This window comes from Ilyonectria robusta, assembly GCF_021365365.1.
Source record: "Ilyonectria robusta strain PMI_751 chromosome Unknown BGZ61scaffold_41, whole genome shotgun sequence".
Taxonomy (NCBI): Eukaryota; Fungi; Ascomycota; class Sordariomycetes; order Hypocreales; family Nectriaceae; genus Ilyonectria; species Ilyonectria robusta.
Window position 1 is genome coordinate 187,538 of NW_025764475.1, and position 18,747 is coordinate 206,284.

Here is an 18,747-nt window from a genome sequence, read left to right on the forward strand (position 1 = left end):
ATGTCTTTGTCGTTCATCAAACTTTCATGAACTTCGCCGCGTTTTCGTACGTTGAGTTGGATCATTCGAAGCGTGCTACTCATGCGGAGAAGGGTAGAGCTTCTTGCAATTTCTGCTGAACGACTCGTGGGGACCCCCACAGAGCACACACTTGAAGATAGTTTCATTGCATGTGCTATGGTGGTGACCTTCCTTTGCGCATTTTCCACAAACCTGGGTGCTATTACATTGGAAAGCTTTATGACCGACTTGTTGGCAGTTGTAGCACTGATTTGGGCGAGGTCGGCGTTCGAACACTCTGGCGTATCCAGATTCTCCTCCAGCATAAAAGAAACCCTCCGAGAGGAGCCTTCTTGAGTCTGAACCTTTGGTAAGGTAAACGACCATTGAGCCGTATGCTTTTGGAATGTCTCTTTTGCTTAGCCAAACTATTTTTGCAATCTGCGTGTCATTTTCCTTTCCAAAGGCCTCGGCAGCTCCCGTACGGATGTTACCCGCTTCATCCAGCACTGCTATGCGCTTGACGTTATCCACTTTAATGGGATAGAGCTCATCCCGTAGCACCCGGGCGCCTCGTGCCAATTTGGCTCCCACCAGTCGTTTCACCATTTGGTGTTCAGCTTCATCTCTGCATACGATCCTGATCCGGTTCCGGCTCTTCCGGTCCTTGGTTACCGCCTGGCAGCGCCAGCTGGACTGGCCCTGCTCAGCACGTACCTCACTCTCCACGATAGTCCGGATAGCACTTGCTGTAATTAGCTCTGCTTCTTCCTTTCCCACCCTCGATGTGTCGACCGTGCAATAAAACGCATCGGTGAGATTCGAGGGCGATGTGTTGCCAGATGGGATGTTGCTAGGTTGGGACGAGGGTGGCGATCGCATGACGTCAGCGAAAGAGATGTGCGGGGTAGCTGCCGCGCTCGCGGTGATAGCTTCAAGTTGTTCGCGAATTCGCTTCAACTCATCGCCCATCTGCTTCTTGGTGTCTTCCAATTGTTGACTCAACTCTTGGGCCGTATTTTGCTGTTCCTCAGCTGCTTCCTTCAAATCTCGAATTACCTCTTGCTGGTTGCTGATGATCCCGTTCTGCTCCTTGATGGCTTCCCTTAGCCCTTGGAACTCAGCGCGGTATTCGCCCAATAACTCCAAGGCCTTCTGGAGCATCGCCCTTCCCTCGTTGTTGTTGCTACTGTTTCCCTTACTTGGGTCTGTCGCATGATCGACTTCTCCTTCAATCATTGTCGCTCTCGTTGTCGCTCTCGTGGCATATCGGCTGCTTTTGTTCGGTTCTTTCGCAGTGTCCTCGAGCTTTCGCTTCATGCTTCGAAGCCTCATCGGCGCGTCACGCGGCCGCTTGGCCCCACCAAGGTCTTGGCGTTTGCCAGAGAGGTCATGATGAAAGCCAGCCCACCACCTTACCACTCTTCCAATTGAGGAAATAATAAAGATTTCAAGATAGATCGATAGTAATCGTTTTCGTGATCCCTCCCGTCTTTTTTTTTTTTTTTTGGTATTAACTGAAATGAAAGTTTTTTGGTCATACAAATTTTGATTTTCTTGGGCCATTTATGGACTAGCGTGTCTTTAGACAGTGCACATATTTCAGGCACGGTGTATTGGGGGCATGGTGATTTAACGAAGGCCAAATGTTGACTAAGCGGTCACGAAACCACCCAATCTCGTAAGGGGCCACGAGATAGCCTCTGGAGAATAGTATCGTTGCGGTGATTGCGTGGGATGTCGTGCAAAAGGGCTGCCAAGGGTGTTGCGAGCAGAGGTCATGTTTGCGACGCTAAACGCGCCCCACAACCATCGTGCTTTCGACCGCCACATCCTGGCAGTACCGTACGGACCCACTCTTCTTTCCTGCACCCACCCCTGTCTAAATCTTGTGCGTCCAGGCTTTGCGGGAGATCCTCGGCGATACTCATCTCGCCACCAGCTCCAGCATGGTTTGCACAAAGCGGGGTTGAGCGAGCCGCCCAACTGCTAAACTGCGCGAGAATTTTAATCTCAAAATTTCATGACCAGTTAGAAATCTCCCTGGAACATCAAACATCCACCATGGCCAAGTTCACGTCTAGACCAAGTATACCAGAGATGGAAGAGAGGCTGGGATTCACAGCAAACTCGATGACCCCACCCGACCCAGCTACAGAACGCTTCTACTGTGACCTCAAGCCCGTGCCTGATAACACCTCAAAGCAATTGTTCCGAGAATACGATGAGCTGAACAAGACCAACCAAACCCACCGCCGAATGGCCAAGCCTTCTCTCGTTCTTCCGAAAATGGGGGAAAGTTTGGTGAGTTCCCGTTCGTCTAGGGCCTACTAAACTAATCTAACCATTGTTAGGTCATTGAGTATGATGGGAATAGGGTCGTCATCACGCGGGCAGACCGTGTAGGTTTCTACATATATTCCATCGACATCAGCTACAATGGTGGATTTTTCCTGCCGCTTCTTTTCACAGAAAACGAAGCATCATGGGCCATATCAGCCGCCAAGGTGTGCCGCCCGGAACATGACTTTGTGGGAGGTGGCTTAACATCCATAGTTCCCGTCCATCGAGACTCCCCACGATGACTCCCCATTTCTCAAGTTACCGAGAGAGCTGCGTGAGAAGATCTACAGCTTCGCCCTGCCTCAGAGAGAGTTGGGGATCAAGGACATCGATGCTTTTGACCACCTCATCTTTCCCGCAGGTGTAGGAGATCCCAGCGGTTTCTTCTTCCAACTGGAGAAAGAACCAACTATCTTGAAAGCCAGCAGGCAAATACGCCAAGAAGCTCTACCATTTGTATATCGCAACACAACCTTTTGTTTGGACGATATGGACGACGTTGTAAAATTTCTTGTTGCAATCGGCCGTATTGGACGCAGTAATATCACTTCACTGCAGTTCCCTTGGGAGAGCATGAATGACATTGGGCGCAAAGTGGAACAATCTCCTCATGACGATGACAGCGGTCCTATATTACCATCTCTGCATGCACTGAGATGCGTTCAACTCCTCAAGGAGTGCCGGAGGCTTCAGTTTTTGCAGATCTGCCTGGATCAGGATATATTCGAGAATACGTCGGTGCACGAGTTTATGGCAGACCCTGGCATAGCGGCTCTCTGCACTTTGAGAGGAATCAGAACATTAGAAGTGGTGGATAACACCGACGAGTCTCTCGAGGAGCACCCCGCTGTGAAACGGCTTCACGAAGAAATGAAAATGGCAAATAAGTAGGCAAAGTGATAGAGCAGCAGCGAGGTGACTCGATCCATCGATTTGGGTCTTAATAGAGCCTGTTTTTCATGCATTGTCAATGGCTTTACGGCCATCAAGCCGAGTATTTATGAGTAGAGATTCCTTTGAAGATATAATATCCCGGAGGAACCCATGGAAGAATATGTAGAGAATGAACTGCTTGGACTTTCGTCTCAGTCCAAATTCATACAGAACTTGCGATCAATGAAGAGTTAAGATTGATCTCCAAACATGCCCTCCCTCTCTGTTATATCGGATACCGAGTCACGGAGTAGGTCGTCGATGGTCAAGAAATTCGAGGGACCTTCCTCAATCAAGTGAGATCCTGATTTCGCTTGACTCTTGGGGCGCTTGCGGGGATCCTCAGCGCACACGGGACATTGCTTGAGAAGAAAAATAACATCCGCCCGAAGTATGCCATAGTAAAAACTGCTGATTCCTTCCCAGGTAGCATCCCATCCAGCGTGTCCGTTCTTCAAGTGAACAAATTCGACTGTGTCCACGATGTCTTCCTCGGTAATAACGTCGCGATCCTTCTTCATGTCTGTTGCCACGGCAACAAGAGTTTGTCGAGTCGCATCCCATGCAAAAGTCTTCTGAACATAGTGACGTCGACTAAACTCCTGCTGGGAAGAGGGTCGGACTTCGGGGTTCGTCAACCATGCTAGGATGTTGCATCGTTCGGACTGTGACACGCGGCGACTGTTTGGATGGCTGTGTAGGTACAGGCGAAATTCGTTCCTCGTCTCGCTGGAGAATAAACCGCTCGAATGCTCTGTATCTTGAGCCATGTTCAACTGAATTCAGTTTCCCTGACTTCACTCGACTTCCAGCGTACGCGTCGGGACGAGGCTAACCTCGACTACAGGCGTACGCGTGAAGTCGAGACTAGTCTCGACTTCACGCGTACGCCTCGATTCGAGAACCCCTCTTCAAGGCTTAGGCACGCTCAAATGGTTTGAACTCAATGCCTTCCGTAAAGACGAATGAGGATTAATCGGTTGACCGATGACAGCCATGATGCAACACACTGGACTTTGTCTCGGGCCAAAAGTTGACGCCACTTCTGATGTAGGCTTAATCTGGAAGTCTGCTGTTGACCGTTATGAGGCCATCACGGGTGTACAGATTCAACAATTGGCACGAGCCAATAGTGTGGCACAAATTTTGGAAGACATCGACGACAAGGAGGCGAGGTTTAAAATCCACCGTCATGATGGCACTAAACTGGACAAGTTTAGGACGCTTGTGAGCCAGAGCCTATCGCCCGTCCAGTTTGTCGGTGACATAGTAGCGCAAGCGACTAAAGCGGCAAGTCCTTCCGCACTCTGTGTCCTTAGCCTATTATTCACCTACATCATAGATGTATCCTCCGAGTGAAGCTATTTTTGCTGCCGTGCGGTATCTTATCAGCGTATGTCTTACGGGAGGCGCCCTTGGCGGTTCTGACAGCTTGTAGGTTTCGAATGGCGTGTCTGCGGATTATGACAAAGTCGCCGGCTTTTTTGAAGACCTGCGTTCTTATCTTTCCCAGCTGAAGATATTGGAAAACAATGTCCCACAGATACCCGAGCTAAAGGTGGTACTTGCTGAAGTCTTCACATCGATTCTCGTTCTCTGCGCAATTTGTACGAAATACATCCATACGAAGCGGGTTGGTACGTTCGTCTTCTTTTTCTGTTTGTCCCAGAGTTGTCAGTCCCGTTGTTTCGTCTTGAAGATGACATTATGTCAACAACTTCAAACAAGTGAATTGATGAGAAGGGCGGGCTAGATGCTTTGCGATCAACGTACCACTGACCAACATTCAAGTCAAGGCATTCCGAGCTCTCATCTCCGGGGAGGATGCTGAGCTGAAAGACGCGTATGACAATTTTCACAAAATGGTGGATCGCGAGCGGGGTATTGTAATGAACGCGATCTTGTTACGAGTGGAGCAGACAAACAACGATACTCGTACAGTGGTTGCAGGCATGAAGGAAAACCTTGCCCTTACAGATCGCATTGGCCACAATCTAAGATCTGTTATGGATGGGTCACGCCGAATGCACCGATACTTTGAGAGTAAGTATTCATTGACCGAACCTACTCTATATCTAATGCAGGACTCAGGCCAAGAAACGGCATTTGAACGTCACAGCATCATCACTTGGATATCAAGCCTTGATTTTCGCGAAAAACAGAAAAACGAGTTCTCGAAACGCCATCATGGCACCGGCCAATGGCTCCTAGATTCTGTCGCCTTCCAACATTGGTTCCGCAGCGATGATAACTCCACACTTTGGTGTCATGGAAACCGTACGGACCCCTATCTTATGACCATATGACGCGGATTGATGATCATTGCTAACTAGTCTAATGAAGCTGGTTCCGGTAAAACAGTGATGATGTGAGTACCCTATACCCAGGCGCTGAAGTTGCCTTTTTCATCAGCTCGATTTCTGATGGTCTAGAAATAGGTCGACTGCTGTTAGTTACATAGAAGAGAACACGGAGGGCTCCAATGTCGCAATTGCTTACGCATACTGCGACTACCAAGATCGGAATACGCTGTCAGAAACGAGCATCTGGTCTAGCATCATTCGACAGCTGGTTGAGTCGTGTCAGCAGATACCCACGGAAGTAACGGCCTTCAGAGACAAATATCTCGAAAAGAGGTCACTACCTACCGATGAGGAGCGCATTTTACTTGTGAATGCCATATCCCGACTATTTCAGAAAACCTACATCTTGATTGACGCGCTGGTAGGAGCATCTGAAACATTCCCTTTAATGTTGTCTCTTTGAGATTGCTAACCTGTGTCACCATTGGTCAGGACGAGTGTCCTGAAGACAATAGGGAAGCATTCATTTCGTTGGCAGAGCAGGTAGAATCCTCTGTTCACCTGTTGATTACTTCACGCTCAAACCTGGATCTTACGACGAGCTTCAAGAATCTAACTCGGATCAACGTTTTTGCCCACTCCTCTGATGTGGAGGGGTATTTAAACTCTAAAATGCGCACGAGCAAGAGAATGAGTTCTTTCATCGCCAAAGATCCAACTCTCAGGGATGACGTCATCCACAAGCTGCTGGAGAAGACGGATGGCATGTAAGTTCAGGATACCACAGCCAATCCACTGACCAGTCACTAATCTGATCCCAGGTTTCTGCTTGCTCATTTGCAAATGGAAGATTTGTGTAAGTGTTCGAGCCTCAAGAACGTCCGCTCATCACTGGATTCCCTTGTAGGAGATATGGAAGCCTTTTACAAAAAGTCCTTGCAGAGGATAGAGGACCAGCAGGACGACGACAGGCATCTGGCTAGAAAAGCGCTTTCGTTCGTCTTTTATGCCAAAAGGCCTCTGAAACTCGACGAGCTGTTTCATGCCTTAAGCATTGAACCTGGGGATATCGACTTCGACAAGACAGCACTCACCGAAACACACATTCTGCTCTCAGTTACGGCGGGACTCCTTCTGGTCGACGAACAAACCAACGACGCGCGACTCGTCCATCTCACTTTACATGAATACCTGGAGAAACACCAAAGTCAACTTTTAGAACCCGAGTCAGATTTTGCAAGGACTTGCCTCACGTACCTATCTTTCGAGACCTTTGGAAGAGGCCCCTGCACGAGTGAGAAGGACCTTGACCAACGAATACATCAATATGCCTTTCTTCCCTATGCTTCCCATCACTGGGGAGATCATTTCGCGACAAACCAAGAGCAGGAGGATGTTGATGAGATCCTGCGCTTCTTAGGAGATGAAGCAAAGCTAGCTTCCTCCATTCAGATGCTGTACATTCCTCGACATCGCAGGGATGGTTGGCATGATTGCTTTCCGAGAGGCTTTACCTCACTTCATGCTGCTGCACATTGGGGACTAGAAGGCGTGTTCGCCGCGGTCTGCCGAGCAGACACAGACGCCAACTGCCAAGATAGCCAAGGAATGACCGCCTTGCACTTGTGTTCGCGGCGTGGCCTCGCGGAGCTGACGAGATTGCTGCTTACAAAAGGAGCAGATACAGATGTAACAAACAATTGGGGCGAAACAGCATTGACTTGGGCAGCCAGGAATGGACATAGAAAAGCCATGGAACTCCTCATCGCGGGTGGTGCCAATCCACTGATCGAAGACGATGAGGGATGGATAGCCCTTCACTGGGCTGTCATAGGCAGACACGATGATTTGGTCAAACTGCTTCTCGAGCAGTACGCCGGACTCAGCTCAGACAACCTTCAAACCCACAAAGCTCTCATTTTGGCGGCCGAGGCAGGGAGTAACAAGACGACGGAAATGCTTCTGCAAGATACATTGGATATCGACAGGAGAGACGAAGAGGGAAGTACAGCTCTTCATTGGGCCGTCGCTGAGGGACATGAGCAAACCTCATCCCTACTACTGAAGAACGGAGCCGATGCCAATTCGAAAGACAACTACGACAACGCACCACTACATTGGGCAATTCCATACACAGGGATCACACTCCTGCTTTTGGAAAATGGGGCTAATCCAGATTCTGGTAACAACACCAAGCAAACGCCCCTCCATTGGAGCGCCCAAGCTGGACTAGAAGGCGTGACAAAGGAACTCCTTGAACACGGAGGCAACGCTGATATACAAGATAAATATGGCATCACTGCTTTGCATGCAGCAGCTTTGCAAGGACACGAGGCCATAGTTGACCTTCTATTGCTGAACGGAGCGAACGCCAATATTATGGATGAGGATGGATGGACCCCGCTGCACGCCGCCATCGTGAAGCAGCATGATGCTTTGCAGCATCAGTTGGTATGCAAAACTGAGAACGGAGACGTCTTTTTGGATCAAATGCGATTGAGAATGAAGGACGAAAACGAGTGTGCCTTATTACAAGAGATGGCCGAGAAGAAATCGCATGGGAGCACAGTTGTTTCCGGGCTTCGATCGGCTGTGAACAGTGGGTACAGGGAAAGGGTGCTCGCTCTTCTGGACAGCGGCGCCGATATAGACGCAGAAGACCAAATTGGAGACAGCACAGCTCTCACTCATGCTGCCCGGCTTGGGCGAGAGGGTCTCGTAGAATTACTTCTGGAGAATGGGGCGGATCCCAACCGACGGGAACGACACGGTCGGACAGCTTTGCACATTGCTGCCGGGGATGGGTATTCAGACATTGTTAGGATTCTGGTTGAGAATGGCGCTGATGTGGACGCCAAAGTGCATGGATGGACACCAATGTTGCTTGCCGCAAAGGCCTGGCGGTTTCAGATCCCAGACTACCTCATTAAAAGAGGAGCAAACGTCAACGCTGCAGACTATCACGGGCAACGAGCTTTGCATTGGGCTGCTCACCACGGCGGAGTAACCTTGGTGCGGCTGTTGCTACAGAGGGGAGCTGAGATTGAGGCACAAGATCGATGGGGCAAGACAGCATTCCAATGGGCAGTAGCAGACGGCCAACATAGAGTCGCAGATTTACTTCGGCAGTCAGGGGCTGATACCTCCCGAGTGCGTTGAAGTCCTCTGTGTTCTCGCAATTGAAGTCTAGTTCTGATTCCGCGTGAGGCCGTCGGAAAACATTATCCAATAGCATGAAGGGGGTAAGGCCAAGAAGCGTTGGGATGCACGCCGTGTGATTTAGCAACCTATTGGTTAGAGAGCGCCTCCTCAATTAACAATAATAGAACAAACCCCATATCCTACGAATACCTAGACCAACTTTTGCTTTTATAGAAATCGAAGAATTTCCACCCAGCACTTTATTACAGAGGGCAAACTTATTCAATCAAACGTAGCTGACATCGGAAAGAGGCACGTGAGGCGCGGCAGCCACTTAGCATCCACCGCCAAAATTAAGTTGTGGCACCCACAGCATAGCTGTCTCAGCACCCACACCGTTAGTCATGAGGCTGGCTGGCGAACCAAACAGATTCTTCATAGTTGAATTAGGTTAGATAATGTAGAACTGTCGAAAACATTAAAATCATCACGAGGTCATTATTTTTCTGCCATCTCAGAGACCGGACTCGCTCGTTGGATGTTTTTGGTTCCGCCGGATGTCTTCAGTTCCGCCCCCCAGGCTAAGCTCACCGTTCTGTTGGTAGTATAAATCACAGCATGTATGCCTCAATTGCTGTGCGTCTTGCAGAACCTGTGATCCAATCGTACAGACATGACCCCTCTAACAGTCATTGATCATTCCATAATACGATGCAAAACAATAGTCTAAACTCTGAAAAGCATGATCAGAACATTTATTCTGCATTACACCCTCTTCCCCAGGAAATTCTACCTAGGGCAGCAACTACGAACACGGGCCAGTTTCGCGATGACTTGAGCAGCCCCCGCATACGTACGCCGAAAGAGAATGTAGCAGGCTGCTCACAAGCAGAACAAGCCCTCCGGGCATGGGTTAAACTCAAGGCTCCAAAACGAGGCGATTTTGAAAGCACAACCCAATTCCCAACAGAACTTATTGATGCAGGCCAGCAAGCATCTTCCAGGGGAGTACACGTGATTGAGGACATCAGTATGGGCAATGACGGCCAACAAATACTTGTTTTTACGACCGGGGAGCTCGTCGAAGCGAAAAGGGTGACGGCTGGTAGTAGGGTAGTACAATTCGTTGGGTCAGTTTCGGATGAATCACTACGGGTTTACCTCAAGTTGCAAATAAAAAAATAGCTGCAGTATATCTCGGCTAACAAACATAACTGAAGGGAGCACAGCTGGCGGATCGGATTGACGCGGGGATGTTCAGGCTTAAGCAGTCCTTTGCAGCAAAATTGTTACTGATGAAAATCTACTAAGCAACCACCAACATTTAATGATAAAATCTTTTTCCCAGCCTAGCAGCTGTTCGGCGCGAGCGTTGAGCATGAATGTCACGACGTAGCCTGCCTGGTGGCTTGCCCACTAAGCACCTGTGGCTATACGCAATTGGCATTAATGAGAGTACGCTTTCCAGTTTTTCTTGCTATGGAACGCCTTGGTAATTCTGATGCAGTTGCAGCTGAGGGTGGCTTACTTTCTATGGTTAGAGGCACGAGGTCAGCCACAGCAAAAGTCGGCCTTGGCCAGCTAATAGACTGCGCCTTCGGTTCACTGCGGAATGTTTGCGGGTAGGTAACGGCGCGGCTTTCTGGCCTTGGTGCTGAACTACCAAGTCAACCGCACTGTGCTCGTCAAATAACCGGGGACCCACCGGACGCTCAAGCTGGTGGTTTGGAGAGGCGTACCAAGGCAGAGTATGAGAGCCCACAATCTGAGGCTCCGATGAGCTTTCTTTTGCGAGGTTGTTGAGGTGGCGGTGGCAGCGCCAACCGGTGGTGGCAGTGCATGCATAGGCCTGGCAGCGACACCATCCCTGGCTGCCTGATGCGCCCTCGATCGTCTCTACCCTTCTTCCTTCCATACCCAAATACGAATCGGCCGAGAAACAGTCAGTTGCGATAATCGCCCTTCATCAGACGCCTTTCAGTACGTCATTCCGCCTTATCTACCTCTACCCCTACCGACGCTTACTCCCCGAGCAAAGTCGCGCCTGTGAATCATAACCAGATCGACATCTCGACCTGGGCAAAATGGGGTTCACGAGTCGCGAAACGGGTCGCTCACTTCGCATGATCAGTACACTATCGCCTGGATCTGCGCGCTGCACATAGAGATGGCAGCAGCTCGCGCCATGCTGGACGAGGTTCACCAAGACCTGCCAAGGCATAGGAACGACAGCAACACCTACACGCTCGGCAGCATAGAGTACCACAACATCGTCATTGCGTGCTTGCCAACAGCCCAGTACGGAACGAACAACGCGGCGAATGTGTTGACCCACCTGGTCCGTACCTTCCCGTCGATCCGCCTGGGTTTGATGGTGGGAATTGGAGGTGGAGTGCCGAGCAAGGCCGATATACGTTTGGGCGACATCGTCGTCGGAACGAGGGTGATGCAGTATGATTTAGGGAAGATTGTTGGAGACGGACAGACCCAACTGACAGCGATCCCAAAGATTCCCCAACAGCTGCTCGGCACAGTCGTGTCCACCTTACGATCAAAACATGAGCTAGAGCCTAGTCGGGTCCCGTCCATCCTGCGGGAGAAGTTTGAGGGACACTCCGAGTACGGTCGCCCGAGCTCACCGGATTGCCTTTTCTGCGCGACGTATGATCATATATCTCCAACGCCTGGCTGTGACGGATGCGACCATTCAAAGCTGGTGCCACGAAGCAGGCGGATGAGTTGATAGATCCTTTCGAACCCCGTCACCGAGGCACGCGACAATCGCAAAGGCATCGCCTACGTCCTGTCGAGAATGGAGTGGTACTGGAATTTGGTGCCCCTGCTTCTCGACGAGAACAAGGCCGAGTATTCTTCCGCGGGACTGCGAGTCCAACTGGAGAAGCACGTCTTGCAGCTCTACGAGAAACTTCTGTCGTATCAGATGAAGAGCGCTTGCCTTTATCACCGTAACTGGGCCGCGGTTATTGGAAGGGATATGGTCAAAATCGATGACTGGGCTGGCCAGCTTATCGAGATCCAGGAAGCCGAGGCTGCCGTGCAAAGAGACATGGAATAATACAATACTGAAGAGAGCAAGATGCAACTTTGGAAACTCACCGATGCCGCAAACGCTATAGAGATGAATCTCCAAGACATCCATTCGGCCATCCAGGACCAAATACGGCAACAGGAGAAGAGACACCAAGACGACAGGGACAAGCAATGCCTGACAGACCTGCGCGAGACTGACCCTCGCGACGACAAGACGCGCATCCAAGGTACAAAGGGCGGCCTACTCAGGGATTCGTACCGCTGGATCCTCGACCATGACGACTTCCAGCGATGGCGTAACGATCCGCAGAGCCAGCTGCTGTGGATCAAAGGCGACCCTGGCAAGGGCAAGACGATGCTGCTATGCGGTATCATCGACGAGCCGCAACAGGAACCCGACAAGCGCCTCTCCTATTTCTTCTGCCAGGCCACTGAGGCACGACTGAGTAATGCAACGGCCGTGCTGCGCGGTCTGATCTACCTTCTAGTCGTCCAACAGCCGTCGCTCGCATGTTCGGGAGAAGCACGACCATGCGGGTAAGCAGCTTTTTGAGGATGGGAATGCTTGGGAGGCCTTATCCAAGATGCTTGCGGCCATGCTCGACGATCTGAGCTTGGACGATGCGATCCTGATCGTTGACGCTCTCGACGAGTGCACAACGAATCGACTGCAACTTCTTGACTTTATCACAAAGCCCACTCGCATCAAGTGGATTGTATCCAGTCGCAACTGGCTGGACATCGAGGAGAGACTAGACAATGCGGAGCAGAGAGTCAGACTGCACCTCGAGTTGAACAAGGACTCAATCTCTAAAGCCGTCGACACGTGCATTGGATACAAGGAAACAACTGGCACGTGATAAGAGATACAACGAGGAAACAAGGCACGCTGTCGAGAATCACTTCACTTCCAATGCCGACGGCACTTTCCTCTGGGTAGCCTTAGTTTGTCAGAAGCTTGCCCTTCCTAAGGCCCGAGCAAGGAACGCTTCGAGTACGGTGAAGGAGTTTCCACCAGGGCTGAATCCTCTCTATATGCGAATGATGGAATATATTCATGACTTGGAAGGAAAAGACTCCGACCGCTGCAAGAAGACCTTGGCTGCTGCCTCCCTCGTCTACCGTCCTGTTGACTTGGAGGAATTGAGGGTTCTTGCTAAGTCGGTCGAGGACTTAAGCGACAATGACTTGGAAGAAATCATCGCGCTCTGCGGATCTTTCCTGACTCTTCGACAAGGTGTCGTATATTTCGTGCATCAATCGGCTAAGGATTTCCTGCTCGAGAATGCAACCGAGCAAATCCTACCTTTTGGCATTGCGAACCAGCACCATGCCCTCTTCTCGAGGTCGCTAGGAGCTCTGTCAGAAACTCTTCGACGCGATATTTACAACCTAAGCGCCCCAGGGTTTCCCATCGATCAGATTTCGCCACCCGACCCTAACCCCTTGGCTTCGGTTCGATATTCTTGTATCTACTGGGTTAACCATCTCGATAACTCTGAACCCGAGGGGAAGATGAGCGGCAACGGCCTACAAGACGGCGGTATCATCCATGACTTCTTTAAAAGCAAGTATCTGCATTGGCTAGAGTCTCTCAGTCTCTTACGCAGTACGTCAGAGGGAGTTTTGGCAGTGCAGAAGCTGAAGGCTTTAGTAGTGAGTTGCTGTAAATCCATCCATATGCTTAAGGTGACCTAACATGTTCACAGAGACACACGAAAGCACAGGAATTGACCGAATTACTCCGAGATGCGCGCCGCTTTATTCTTTCTCACAAGCGGGCCATTGAGATTGCTCCATTACAGATCTATACATTAGCACTCATGTTTAGTCCCACCTGCAGCCTAATCAGAGAGCTCTTCAGAAAAGAAGAGCCAAACTGGATTACGCTAAAGCCGAGCGTGGAATTAGACTGGAATGCATGTCTGCAGACGCTTGAGGGCCATGATAATAGTGTGATGTCGATGGCCTTCTCGGCGGATGGCCAGCGGCTCGCCTCGGGCTCGTGGGATAACACGGTCAAGGTGTGGGATGCGGCAACGGGCGCGTGCGTGCAGACACTCGAGGGCCATGACCATTGGGTGATGTCGGTAGCCTTCTCGGCGGATGGCCAGCGGCTCGCCTCGGGCTCGCATGATAACACGGTCAAGGTGTGGGATGCGGCAACGGGCGCGTACGTGCAGACGCTCGAGGGCCATGGCGATGTGGTGAGGTCGGTGGCCTTCTCGGCGGATGGCCAGTGGCTTGCCTCGGGCTCAGGGGATAAGACGGTCAAGGTGTGGGATGCGGCGACGGGCGCGTGCGTGCAGACGCTCGAGATTGACCGGGTGATTACCCACCTTTCATTCGATCCGATGACAAACTCTCTCCTCTCTACCGACATTGGACTTCTGAACCTGGATCTCCCGGCTCTACGGCCTGCCATCGACGATCAGTCGATTGACGCAACCTTACGGAGTGATCGCCACTCTGGCTGGGGTATAAGCACCGACGGTCTATGGATTGTAAAAGATGGAAAGGGGATGCTTTGGCTACCTCCGGAGTATCGCGGGTCAGAATCGGCTGTAGTGGGATCAACGGTCGCTATCGGCTGTCGTTCAGGCCGTATACTGGTGATGAAGTTCTCTTAGAGTGGAGGCAGGCATAATTACGTCTTTGGTTACAAGCAGCGCTTTTCCGGTTCTCAGCAGCAATCTACATAGTTGGTTATATTTGATTCTACGTCGCGAAGCCGGTATAGCTTGGAAGCAGAGCCCGGCTAGCAACTATTTCCTACCTTGGACAGCCAGCCCTGTATTCACTGAGCTTCGAGTGTGCTATATATAGTAAAACGCCAGCGTTATTTCTTTCCCTTTAATTTTCTTTTCACTTTGATGTCGGAGGGTCATAGGGGTCGAGCAAATTTATATTGGAACTGACTGTGGCGATCTTGCCTTCCAGACCAGACGAGAACTGTCTAGCGTCAGGAATCATGCGATCTGTGGTTTCTTGTACATTGGAAAATATCGGCCATTCTGTCGATGGAGTTTTCGTTTGGTTAATGCTTTATTTTACGTTCAGACAGAGGCTGACGGCTGCGGATAAATAGCTAGTTCTCTGGGCTGTTGTCACGGCCCAAATTTAGGCCCTATGGGACTGTCCCAGAAATGGGCCTGATGACAAGAGTAAAATGTCTGTAAACTGGCCCAAATGCAAATGGAAAATGGCCAAGTAAAATGGCCCCAACAAGACAGAGCAATGCCGAACGTGGGCGGCTTAGGCAAGCATGTCGAGAGGTGCTGTCAGAGCACATCTGTAAGAGTGACCAGTTTTCGGGTAAAGGCTACGCTAACTTTATCAAGGCAAGAAGTTAGATATTAGCGTAAAGCCATCGGAAATCCGCCTTAGCCCTCGGGCAACAGACCCATATACTTGGAAATTCCTCCCAGAAAAGGAGGAATCTCTATGCATTATCTTCGCAAAAAAGTTGAGCGACCATTCCATTAGCGCTTACAGACTCCTTTGCGAAGAAGTTGGAGTAACTTTTGAGGCTGTTTTAAAGGCGCCCTCAGGCTCAACCCCTGATATATGCACGCTGGTATGCCAGAGCCTTGGACCTAAGACGACAGTTACTGATCATCACCTTCGCGGTTGAAGTCCACAGAAATGAGCTTTAGTTCAAGGATACTTGAGCTCAAACAAGAAAATGCAAGACTGCATCAAGAGTTGTGCGAGTGGAGAGACAAAGCAAACGCGGAATCAGAATGTAGAAGAGAAGTGGAAAAGGAACGGTATCAACTACAGCAGAGCTTCCAACAACTCCAAGGCCGGGTTAAAGACTATGAAGGTGACATAGAATACCTCAGAAGCAGTGTTTCGATGTGCCATCAAGGGTTAGAGCAGGTACTACCTATGCTAGCAGATTTAAAGACTGGAGTGTCGTTTTGTACTGCTTAGGGCTGGAGCTCCTTTCGTGGAGTAGAGATATAGAAATACCGCATGTAAACACGACAGGTTAATATCAGTAGATGATAAGAAAGTCTATAAGATAAGGCCTAAGTCTAGAACTAGATCTATCTCGAGAGTTCAGCCTCAAATGTCGCGACGACCTTGGCACTAAGATCCCCCCTGCCCACCCAAATATTTTCAATATGTACTTGCCCTTCCCACTTTGCCTCATACACCGTGATTCCATCCAACTCCCGCTTCGATACCAACCGCTCAAATTTGTATTCGCCCTGGCCCTGAGGGTGCCTTGCCTCATAGTCAGCTATAGCTCCCATGCCGACATCCTTCTTCTTCACCCAACTATTTTCGCTTTCTGGGTAGCCCTTCCACTTTACTCTATACCACACTCTCCTGCCAATGCGCCCCTTGGCGACTAGATTCTCAGTTTCAAACTCGGTACCTTCCTGGTCTAGGGCAAGAGGACTGTCATAACGTGCTTCATGATTGCCTTGCGATGAGACTCCACGGATGAGATTTTTGTTGGCCAGATCATCCGGCCGTGATTCCGCTCTGAATATCGCCGGGTCAATCACTTCCTCAGGCGCGACAGATGATAGAGGAGTACTATAACCGGACAGTGCTTCATCATCAACAGCTGTAGTATGTGAGCCCAAGGAAGGAGTGGAACTCTGAGAAAGGTCTGGGGACACCTGAGGCAGCTGCTTCTCTCTCTTCAGGCTGTCCATGGTAATGTTAGTGAACGTGTATTGAGTGTTCGCGAAAGCCATTAGATCGTTTTCTTCAAGATCGTCTCGGCATAGTTGCTGTCTCTTCCTTTTTAGAGGCGGAATGTCTTCACTTTCATATCTTGGTCTCTTGATCTTCGTGGAATCCCTATTCCGCTCAACACCAAAAGCGTCTTGAAGATGAAATTGCAGTTCCTGGACCGATTTAAACACTCCAGGGCAGGTGGGATGCAGAATTGGGCAGTGTACAGGCATGTCCCCACCTTCCAGTGTCCTGATGTGCGTTTGGATGTGGTCGAGCCAAGTCCACCGTATCTTGAACTGATGCATTCGTACTGAGGCCGGCAAGTTTCTGTCCCCGAGGCAGAACGGGCAGTAACCGGCTCTGGCGAGGACGCCGCCATAAGTGAGAGGATCGCACCAAACCGGGAGGCTATCCGGATGATCCAAGTGGTGTTGACAATGGGCACCCCAGGCCTCGGTGCAATGGAACCACTCGTTACACAGAAAGCACAGCTCTGCAAAGCCATAGGCTTTTGCCATGGCTGCCTTGAAGTATGCGTACACGTGTCGCCAGTCGTAAGAGCTGTCATTGCCTTTTCCGCAAGGGCACTTGTCCGGCTCCAATCCTGGCCGGTACTCCACGTTAGAGCTCTTCTGATAAAGAGCCAGCATGTCGCGAAGCACTGAGAGACCTATGGGGCTTCGCAGCGTATCGATCTCGAAGAGATTTTGCGCCAGACGGTCTCTTTCCGGCATCATGAACCGGACACGGTCGAATATTGCCCTATGGTATCCCGGCGCATCATCGTGCTTAACCGGTTGGCGTTTTTGCCAGTCTCGTAGCTCTTTGGCGAGCATTTTCCGTTTCTCCGCGTACAGTTTTATTCGCTCTTGTGACGATTTGCTGTCGCTTGTGCCCCGTCGCTTAACGAGTTCCTTGTTTATGCGTATGAATTCAGGGCTGTTTTCAAACTCGAATTGCTTCTTTGCAGGCAGGCACTGCCATAAACTTGGATTGCGAGGTATGGTCAATCCACGGAAGAGGTCGAGGACTATGCCACGCCTTTTCTGGCCGTGGTAGGCTGCCTGGCCATCTGCGCTGTTCCGAGGCAAATAATGCTTTGGGAGCGTATTCGGGTCGGTGTGTCCAGCGTATACCATACGTGTAGCTTCGGACTCGAACAGATCTTTTGAAGAGAACGGGTTAGCAAGAGAGAGGCTTTGGAAACTGTATACGCACTCATCAAGTGAAGACCCTCCGCCCTGATGTCATGATGTCTTGGCGGTGTCGCATATCCTGCCCGTAGGCCGAGTAATCGTTGCCGATGGCTAAACGCAGCCGCAGTTTCAATGTTGTCCGTCGACTGGCTTTTGAAGAATGGTGTCTCAAGGAGGTCGTCTTTCCACTGTAACACCAACATCTCATCCTCGGGTGGCACAATTGTCAAGAGGTCTTCGATGGTTTTGTAGTCCCTGAACGCTTCATACGCCAAAAGTCGGGCAAGGAAAGGGAGCATCGGGTTGAAGCAGAGAAGCCCAGGTTCGTTGCCTTCATATAAGGCGTGTTGTGGCCTGAGAAAGCAAAAGTCAGAGTGGATTCTCTGCAATTGAACCATAATCTTACCTCTTGTCTGGCGTAGACGTCATGTTTTTTGCATCACGGGTGAGCTGAATGGCGAATTCCGGCGCCCTTGTCTCGTTGATGAATGCGACAAAGGTGAGGTCCTTGACACAGTTAGTCGATACAGTAGCATCCGAATCCAACATAACATCATTACCTTGAAATGGAGGCCTCGCCCGGTGCCCGCACGACAGGTGGACTCGATGTACTCCCCGATCCGAGAAGAAGAGTATGCATTCCCTAATAGGAGTCCCCAGTCATCGATGAGCGTTCCCGGACGCTTGTACTCGACCCAATCCGCTGCCCAAAGCTGCCTCGCATAATTCAGCAAGACGTTTTTTGTGGCAAACCTCCTAGGTCTCTTCGTCTTTGGCATTCCCATCTCTTCTGCCAGTGGCCCGTTGATGTACTAGCATCGAAGTTAACATTGTAAGAAATTTAGTAAGAAACGAAGAATGAGATGCATACCTCTGTCACAGATTGTGCTATTCCACGCGGTATTGATTGTTCGGGGTTGGCGCGCTGCCAAGCCGCCGTGAATGTGTTCCAGTACTTCCGCACAGTCTCTGAACCGGGAACCTCAATCCCTTCCTCACCATCGATGCTGTAGGCCATTTTTCTCACGAAGTCTTTCAGAGATTTCAAGTCATCTGGTGATGCTTCTGGATTTTGCTTCTGG

General features: G+C 50.4%; 6 protein-coding genes across 6 annotated transcripts; 4 read left to right on the forward strand and 2 right to left on the reverse strand.

Annotated features, from left to right (window-relative positions):
• The first annotated feature begins 1,952 nt into the window (after positions 1-1,952).
• On the forward strand, positions 1,953-3,270 carry BGZ61DRAFT_465405 (uncharacterized protein). The gene is made up of 3 exons (XM_046247578.1): positions 1,953-2,304; positions 2,355-2,507; positions 2,557-3,270. The coding sequence occupies exons 1-3, from the start codon at positions 2,065-2,067 to the stop codon at positions 3,232-3,234; spliced, it is 1,071 nt and encodes a 356-aa protein (XP_046095674.1). The 5' UTR covers positions 1,953-2,064; the 3' UTR covers positions 3,235-3,270.
• BGZ61DRAFT_465407 (uncharacterized protein) lies at positions 3,271-4,065 on the reverse strand. Its single transcript, XM_046247579.1, has one exon. It carries the CDS (start codon positions 4,044-4,046, stop codon positions 3,468-3,470), a length of 579 nt encoding a protein of 192 aa, XP_046095675.1. The 5' UTR covers positions 4,047-4,065; the 3' UTR covers positions 3,271-3,467.
• A 150-nt stretch (positions 4,066-4,215) lies between these two features.
• Positions 4,216-9,214, forward strand: BGZ61DRAFT_465413 (ankyrin repeat-containing domain protein). Its single transcript, XM_046247580.1, has 9 exons — positions 4,216-4,566; positions 4,619-4,669; positions 4,715-4,913; positions 5,068-5,319; positions 5,368-5,553; positions 5,620-5,644; positions 5,715-6,000; positions 6,072-6,346; positions 6,401-9,214. The coding sequence occupies exons 1-9, from the start codon at positions 4,264-4,266 to the stop codon at positions 8,736-8,738; spliced, it is 3,915 nt and encodes a 1,304-aa protein (XP_046095676.1). The 5' UTR covers positions 4,216-4,263; the 3' UTR covers positions 8,739-9,214.
• A 217-nt stretch (positions 9,215-9,431) lies between these two features.
• On the forward strand, positions 9,432-14,562 carry BGZ61DRAFT_523576 (uncharacterized protein; the record flags this gene model as incomplete). The annotated part of the gene is made up of 9 exons (XM_046252595.1): positions 9,432-9,850; positions 10,117-10,175; positions 10,228-10,342; positions 10,782-11,436; positions 11,467-11,775; positions 11,818-12,308; positions 12,385-12,544; positions 12,588-13,427; positions 13,481-14,562. The coding sequence occupies 9 exons, from the start codon at positions 9,432-9,434 to the stop codon at positions 14,399-14,401; spliced, it is 3,969 nt and encodes a 1,322-aa protein (XP_046095677.1). The 3' UTR covers positions 14,402-14,562.
• A 424-nt stretch (positions 14,563-14,986) lies between these two features.
• Positions 14,987-15,707, forward strand: BGZ61DRAFT_567002 (uncharacterized protein; the record flags this gene model as incomplete). The annotated part of the gene is made up of 3 exons (XM_046255948.1): positions 14,987-15,065; positions 15,125-15,348; positions 15,408-15,707. 3 exons carry the CDS (start codon positions 14,987-14,989, stop codon positions 15,705-15,707), a joined length of 603 nt encoding a protein of 200 aa, XP_046095678.1.
• A 639-nt stretch (positions 15,708-16,346) lies between these two features.
• On the reverse strand, positions 16,347-18,094 carry BGZ61DRAFT_499816 (uncharacterized protein; the record flags this gene model as incomplete). The annotated part of the gene is made up of 5 exons (XM_046251445.1): positions 16,347-16,429; positions 16,558-17,446; positions 17,501-17,634; positions 17,688-18,019; positions 18,072-18,094. 5 exons carry the CDS (start codon positions 18,092-18,094, stop codon positions 16,347-16,349), a joined length of 1,461 nt encoding a protein of 486 aa, XP_046095679.1.
• Between the last annotated feature and the right edge of the window lie 653 nt (positions 18,095-18,747).